This window comes from Lingula anatina, chromosome 6 (assembly GCF_051362555.1).
Source record: "Lingula anatina isolate TDL-2025a chromosome 6, LinAna3.0, whole genome shotgun sequence".
In the NCBI taxonomy this organism is placed as follows: Eukaryota; Metazoa; Brachiopoda; class Lingulata; order Lingulida; family Lingulidae; genus Lingula; species Lingula anatina.
In genome coordinates, this window is record NC_141772.1 from 14,333,365 (window position 1) to 14,341,354 (window position 7,990).

A 7,990-nucleotide genomic window follows, 5' to 3' on the forward strand; every position below is an offset into this window, starting at 1 on the left:
TGTATTTGCTTTGTTTATTACTGCTTTAGCTACAAGATGTTAGCTAAAAATCAATGCTGGCGTTTACTTGGTTGAAGTAAGTTGTTAAGGCTCAAAAACGCTACTTGCGCTGTGGATTAATTCACCAATTCCGTGGTTAGTTAATTTTACGATTTCCTGCATATTTCTTTTATCCCTTTATTCTCAAAATGATTCAGATTCTGAACAAGAAATGAAGTTCTTAGATAACATGGTTCGAGAGATTCTTTTATTTCATCTGTTCACAGACATACATGTATCACAGAAGTGCCAGTAACATCTTCTATGAACGTTTGTATTTTCACAGCGGTGTGGGTATAATGTGAATTAAAGAGGGTTGTGAAGATTAAGGCGCCTTTGACTTTTATACTTATAGAAAAAGACTAAAATAAAACGTCAATTTCACAGTGCATTCCAAGAACCAATATATACAAGGTAGTTATTTACAAGAATAATTATTTACAATAATTGCACATCTATCGGTCAACGCCATGTTTCAAGATAAAAAATGCAACATGTTTTTAATAAATGGGAGTAAAGCAACTGTTTATCAAAAGGGACACTGGTAATTTATAAGCACCGTCAAATAAAGATGATGGTAATTAGGTGTCCCGCTTTAATGTAGGCAAAAAGCATGTAAACACTGTATAGATATTGTGAGTTGATCTTAGTTTTAAAATACATCAGTAAACATATTCCAGAGTTTATGCATCTCAAAATATCTAAAACAAACAATAATAAAAATGGTGCAATGTTCTGTTCAGGTCTCAGTATTGTTTCTACTTTATGTTCCCAATTGCAATAGCGCCGCGGGATTGGAGACCGTCCAGAAACCCCTCCTGTCGCCGGGTAAGTCTCGAGGAGTACCTGTGGACATCAGGTGTAGTACTTACGGAAACCTTTGAACGACGAGCATCAATATCAGCAGTAAATGGGAAACCGAGATTTTTCTCCATAATGGCGGTTTTGTTTCTGAGCACCTGTGCCAAGAGAGGCATTTTTGGACGCCCGTGGGGGTCTTCTCTAAGGCAGGTATTGACTAGAGCTTCAATGCCGAGGACTACTTTCAGGGGGCTTATCGTGCACCCGAAGCTGTAGACGTCGCTAGCCTGGGTGGAATCGACTCCTTGGCGTACCTCTGGAGCAAAGCCCCCTAAAAGTCCCTTGTAGGCGGCTTGGGATAGTGGGTCTCGCTGGCGGTGAATGGTGTACGGATTGACGCTGTCTATCTTTCTGGTGCGACTAAAGTTGCAGATATAAGGCTCCATCATTTCCTGATCGTCACTAATGGACTGCAAACAAATGTGACGTCCATTCAGGTAGTTGTGTACAAAACCCATCTGGTGCATTTTGGCCAGCTTTTCTGCAATGCGTGTGATGAGACGCATGAAGTGATATTTCTCCGTTTTGTTGAGTGGCTTGTACTGGAATTTGTACATGTATTTGTATGGCTCCCTATTGATTCGATCCATGTAATTTCTGAGGTAGTCTGAGAAACAGACAGTATCAGCGAACCTTATATCTTCACCTCCAACTTTGATGAATTCAGTGACCATGCCGACCGTATGGTACTGCTTATATGGATCTTCCCAGCGTCGCTGAATACAACATGTTGTACGTTTAAATTTAGCCGGAAAGTCTTTCAGATCATGGACGTCAAACAGTCCTTCAAATTTTGGGGCAACACCAGCGTCTCCAAGAACTTGGGCAAATCGCAGCCAATTAGCGATGGTATCGAAGGAATACACCGAACGGAAAAACTTGACAACGATAGATTTGGCGACATCTCCGTGCCACTCTTCGGCGATGTGGCCACTGTTTCCAGCAGCCGGGAGACCAAGACTTGTGATGCCTCTAAGATTTCTACGGAACACTATCCAAGGGGCGTAAAATATACGGGGGAACTTGGGAAGTTTCACCTTGAAGCTGCAAGGTTTTTGAATGCCGCTGTCGACATGTCTTATCTGATCTTCCAGTTCCTGAGACACACAAGGCCACACTAAAATAAATAAAAATAATATTCAAACAACCGCCAAAACCATCCATTTATTTCGGAACGAAGGACAGGCCTTGGATTTACATTTTTCTTCTAGATGGCACCAGGAATAGCCCAAATATACAGGTAGTTTGGATTACCTTGTGGTTCATCTTGATCATCATCGCTTCCGCTTTCCTCAATGTCCAGAACAAGGAAATCCTCATGTGAGGCATTGCTTTCGTCTTCTTGTCCCTCAAAAACCTCAACTATTGTAGCATCTGCAGAAATAATTGAAAATTTATTTTAGCAGGAATATAATCTGAGAGCGCCATAGAAAATAAAAAAAACATGCGGTTACACGAGAACATACAAATTATGTACATTATACTATACCAGCATGTCAGAACATACCTTCAAAGTCCGTTTGGTCATCTTTCAGGGCCCCTTTCTTTATCTTTTTGGTGCGCTTGAACATCTTTTTCCATGATTTTGATTTCTTTTTCTTTTTTGTTGTAGAACTTGTGCCATCGGCTGCATTAATTTAAGAGAATGAAATAAATACTTCACAAACTCATCGACATGAAAGTGGTAATGAATCCTAAATGGCAGTTTAATTTGCGTAAACAATAAATCCCAACAATTTTCAAAACTGTGCAACTAAAATTTTATGTTTAAGTGAACATATAAATATATCGAGATAAAAAATCAAGACAAGGTTATTTAACACCCCCCACCCCACCCCACCCCCACCACCAACAACAACAACCAACACCACCCCGCCTTACCTCCATCGTCTAGTTTTGAGGATTCCTTCTTTTCAGTCATGGATTTCTTGGATTTCCAGGAATATTTCTTAGATGACCTCTTGGATGCCTTCTTCGATGTCTTCTTCACTTTCTTAGAGATCTTGGTCTGTTTCTGATTTGTATCTGGTGAGCCTTTGGACTCTCCATCTGATGCGACTAAAGCAAAAGAAAAGCATGGTATTAAAATAATAAGCATTAAGCGCAGGCACAGGACAATACTAAGAACATTAATATATTAAATGTATGACATATTTGAGAAAAAAACCAAAAGATGCATTTTTTTACAGCTTATTCATATAAGTTGCAATAAATAAGATAAGAGATTACCTTCTTCATCCAGTTCTTCCTTTCTTTTCTCGGATTTCTTAGACTTGCTCCTTTTGGCGTCATTCCTTTTTCGGAACATTTTCCTCCAAGTTTTGCCTTTCTTTTTCCTTTTCCTTGGTTCTGTATCTTCAAGAAATTTAAGATAGAATTACAAATTGGCGTCCCTGTTATCTTTCTGAGTATTTAATCACATATTTCTTTGCGTGTTATTACCTTTGGCCAGTACTTAAATACTAAATACACTATGAGAGCGTGCAGATATAGCTAGCATAGATTAAAATGTTTAGTCGGTACGCACAGCCATTATTTCTATGTGGTCTTTGTCTTAAATAATATGTCTATCAAGAATCAGCAAAGATACAATAGGGTAAAAAGATGTAAAATGTCAACAAGAAAGGTATTCAATATTCAAGTCGGTCAAAACATTATCATAAAGTTTGCTTTTATCTACAAGTTTAATCCCCTAAGACATTCGTCCATCGATAAGACGTACTTACCGGCACTCTCCAGTTCATTTTTGGCGTCTTTCCCGTCTGTCGAGACATCGTCCTTTAGTGATTCTGGTTTCTTAGAGGAAGTTCTCCATCTCTTGAACTTTTTTGATTTCTTGGAAAGTTGAGCGATGGAATCATTATCATTCTCTGAAAAAAAGAGTGAACCTTTATTATCGAAAATAGTTAAAAACATATCAATCTCCTCATAAATAAATAAATAAATGAAAAATAGCAACCTAAAAATTGCTCTTGTAAGTAGTAAAAACATTTGATATTGAATGTCATTATTATGAATCCAATCTCCTTGAAAATTCGCAAATTGATAAGAAGTACCTACCGTCAAACTTTTCATTTTCCTCCTCGTCCACATCAGCGGTGACTTCGCCCTTTAGCGATTTGGATTTCTTAGAAGCAGTTCTCCACTTCTTTAACTTCTTTGTTTTCTTGGGAACGAAGTCACCATTCACTGTATCTGAAGGTGGAATAAATTCAAATCAATATTAATTAACTTATTCGTTAATTAATTATTAATATAAATAAGTAAGAAATTAACAGTGCTCTCATTAAAATAATTGGTATCCCAACATAAAAGTGTTTTAACAGTTAAAAGTGTCATCATTCATTCAGCCAAGCATTCTTTACAAACACATAGGTTATTTTATGTATTAGGCCTACCAATTTCAGGGTCTTGATCAACTTCAATGACTGTTTTATCCTTTTTTGCCGTTGACTTCTTCAAGGGTGATTGCAACTTGATTTTCCAGCGGCGCTTAGATTTCTTAGTTTTCTTTTCCACGAAGGGGGTGGTCTCGTCAATTGAAGCTGGAATTTATTCATGCATTTACTATGTGAAAATTTTAGGATTAACTACCGAATTTAAACAACCAGTACGGCTAAACCAATGTGACAGGCAAACTTTTGTGTACAAGACCGATTTATACACGCATACTAACAACACGTCTCTTAAGAAAATTACTTATATAGGGTCCTACACATGTATATAGGATATCCTATAGGAAATTGAACCAAATATACTAGGGCATATTTCCTAGTAAAAAATCTTATAGATCTTATCTTATAGATATCTGCATGATTTCTATCGAGTTACTACAGGTCGTCCTTTACGAAATTTAGTTAAAGATGCAACATAGCTGGAAAAGCACGAGCGTGCAGACCTACGCCAGGGATACTACACTAATAAATTGTGGGCATCCACTGCACAAAGTCAAAGTCATGTTCCCTATCTCGCAGTGGTGAATTATTCTATCAACTCTAAAATCTAACCACTTTTCAGTTATCCCATTTATGAATTATCCTGATAATTTCATCGAAATTCACCCGTAAATCTTTTTAGTTAGGGTGGTGACAGACAGACAGACAGACAAAAAGATAAATGAAGGTGAAAACATAGCCTCCTTGGCGTCGGTAATAACACAATGGTTTGAAATCCATTAAGAAAAAAGGCCTACCAGGGGTATCCACCTCGACATTTGGCGATTCTTCACCATTGGCCTTCTTCGCGTTATTCGATTTCTTGGCGTTTTGGACTGAAGATGATGTGGGTATCTTGTCTTCATTTTCACAAGTTCCAGCTGAAACAAGCAAGTATAAAAGGCGTGATAACGATTATACTGGTTACCGGATATCTTTGATAAAACGAATATCATGATGCAGGCCCGTAGCCAGGGGGGGTTCGGGGGGTTCGAAAGAACCGCCCCTTTTGCTGGAAAAAGGTCCACTCTGGGTGAAATTTGAGCTAGGTACATGAAGTTTTTATGGGAAAAGGTCCACTTTTTCAGAAAAAGAACCCCCCTTTTGAAACTGCTGGCTACGGGCCTGTGATGACAGTTTTGAAATATACATTGGAGAGAGAGGGAGAGAGAGAGAGAGAGAAAGAGTAAAAGAAAGCAAGAAAGAACGAAAGAAAGAAAGGGAGATCTATGTTTTTAATAAAAGTCGTACCATTAGCTTTCCCTTTTCTCAGCTTAAACCGCCCAAGTGCTCGACTCCTTGCCTTAACGTGTTCGTCACCAGACTAATCAAGTGAAAGCAGATAACAAAAAAGAAAAATAAAACATAACAAAAGGAAATAGACCAAAGAAAAGAAATTAGAAGAATGAGTTGAAAGATGTTACACAAAATCAATTTTATCATAAAAAATAAATGCTAATTGTTAACTAAAATAAACAAATTAAAAAAGGGTAACGAATGAATAGATAAGTAAATGAAAAGATAAATAATAAATACTATTCTGCATAGACATATATTCTTACCGGTTTATCACTTTCAGTCTGCGGCGCCTCTGCTTTTTCTTTTTCCTTCTTCTTCCCTTTCTTTGCTTTGTCTAGAGTTCATACAGTGTAATTCATCAGATAGTTGACAAAATAAGCGCAGTTCAAAATTGTTTGTAATGTAGGCTTATAAATATCACCGTATGGAGAAAATTAATTAAAACACACAAACATCTACATAAGACAATCGTCTATTTATCACAAGCAATAATTGCTTTTCACAATATATCATTTATAGTCATGTTGCTAGGGGGGATTGTGGGCATTCTCAGTGGTGTCCACACTCTCTCTATTCTGACCATTTCGCTACAACCGTTGATATAAAATAAAGAATGTTTGTAGCGAATTGTTCGTAATAAAACCCCCTTCGTATATCACAATAAAAAGAATATTGATGCAATGGTGATATTATGTTTATCCTGCCTTTAAAAGTTTATTTCTCACCTTTCTTATCTTTCTTATTTTTCTTATCCTGGCCCTCTTCCTCTCCACTGCCCCCACAAATAAGACATGTAATGTGTATAGAAGAGAACAGTACTCTCAGCCAAGCAAAAAAGCTTAGATTTGGATTCCGCCAAGGAGGGACTTGGTCCTGTAATAAAGATCGAGACAGACATTTTTATATCAAATATAATCGTGAAAGAAAATACTGGATAACCAGATATAAATGAGGAAATGAGTATCTATTGCCTTAGACTATCACTTACGTCGTCCCCGACTTGCGGCATTTTTCTGTGTCGTTTTAACCAGTACGTTTGATCAACTTCTTAAAGTAAATACTATCTCAGTTCAACAAAATAAATGCCTTTTTCGTTGAATGTGTTGCGATTTATGCTGCTGCTATGACGCAAATGTCCATGACAACATTGTGACACGTCACTAATAACGACGACAGCTCGTATAACGTAACGTTATTGACGATGACGTCGTATCCTTCAAAAGCAATGTTTTTTGTTGAAAGTAAGATTTATACTTCGTGTTAGATCTATGTCAATAATAAGGCTGATATTGGAGAAGATGCAGGGTAGATATATGTCAGTTTTTCCCACCTGAGCCTACATCTTACTTACATTCCCCTCCCCGTCAGGCAAAGATTTTATGATTGATTCTTGTTTTTAGAACCTGAATTTTTATTCCTGCTTGTTTCCGGCTTGAAAAGTGTGCGTCTGTAGTGGAAACAGACAAAAAGCATAAAGCGAAAGCCACTACACTTGACCTTTATTTGACATATACGACAAATGCACACGTGCTAATAAACTGACGCGCTCCATGGACCGTTTGCCCACAAGTTGTAACCCAAAACTTACTTCGTGCTATTTCAATAATAAGACTGACATTGGAGAAAATACAAGGTAGAGATGTATAACAGTTTTCCCACCTGAGCCTACATCTTACTTTAACTGTGGAACGGACAAAATAGAATCCATCAAGAAAAGAATTATAAAAAATAGTCTTGTAGGCCTATAATGAACGATCTACGCTTTGAGACAAAGAATGTAAATCAACAATGTGTGCGACATGAACAATGTAAAACAAACAAGCAAAAAATTTTATTCTCCAAAATTTTATAGCTGACATGCATCAACTTACCAGCCACTTTCAATCGCTGGAAAGTAAAATCAGAGAAGAAAGAAATTATCCATATATGGAAATCATCACTTTACTCATAGGATAGCCAGGGGCGGATCCAGGATTATTTAAAGGGGGGGGGGTCCGCGGATTCGAAGCCGACACCCCCCCTCCCCCCAGGTTGGCGTGGGGTTCGGGACCTGGTGAAGGGCCCCGAAAAGTTTTGGTATTTTAGAGGGCGAACGGTGCCATTTGGTACGGTTTAGAACTAAGATTCAGCTAATCAAAATTCTAATTTCAAGAGGGGACCAGAAATCGAAGGGGGGGGGGCGGCAGGACCCTCTTAATCTGCCACTGATAACTGTCCAGAGGATAACGACTTTATCCAATGAACAGTGGGATCCATAGAAATACGTGATCCATAATTAATGAAAATGGGTCCTGGTGTAGGCCTGTAACGAGGGTACGTACGGATAAAATTTAGTCCCAAAATATTACACGTCCCTA

General features: G+C 37.9%; 1 protein-coding gene and 1 long non-coding RNA gene across 2 annotated transcripts; both read right to left on the bottom strand.

Annotated features, from left to right (window-relative positions):
* Positions 1–121: 121 nt before the first annotated feature.
* On the bottom strand, positions 122–4,273 carry LOC147761212 (uncharacterized). The gene is made up of 8 exons (XM_087015222.1): positions 4,270–4,273; positions 3,961–4,095; positions 3,627–3,770; positions 3,130–3,255; positions 2,782–2,958; positions 2,408–2,527; positions 2,155–2,274; positions 122–2,017 (listed from the first exon to the last, which is right to left on the bottom strand). Exons 1-8 carry the CDS (start codon positions 4,271–4,273, stop codon positions 798–800), a joined length of 2,046 nt encoding a protein of 681 aa, XP_086871348.1. The 3' UTR covers positions 122–797.
* Positions 4,274–4,342: 69 nt separating this feature from the next.
* On the bottom strand, positions 4,343–6,759 carry LOC147761213 (uncharacterized). Its single transcript, XR_015335135.1, has 4 exons — positions 6,359–6,759; positions 5,897–5,967; positions 5,093–5,215; positions 4,343–4,445 (listed from the first exon to the last, which is right to left on the bottom strand). It is a non-coding gene; the product is annotated as an uncharacterized LOC147761213 (long non-coding RNA).
* Positions 6,760–7,990: the final 1,231 nt, after the last annotated feature.

Bases quoted from the DNA above. Each gene is read 5' to 3' on its own strand.
- LOC147761212 (XM_087015222.1), bottom strand. The intron at 3,771-3,960 runs GTAGGTACTTCT...TCTTTTTTTCAG, and splicing joins GGAAAATGAAAAGTTTGACG to AGAATGATAATGATTCCATC. The intron at 2,959-3,129 runs GTAATCTCTTAT...CTTTTGCTTTAG, and splicing joins GGAAGAACTGGATGAAGAAG to TCGCATCAGATGGAGAGTCC.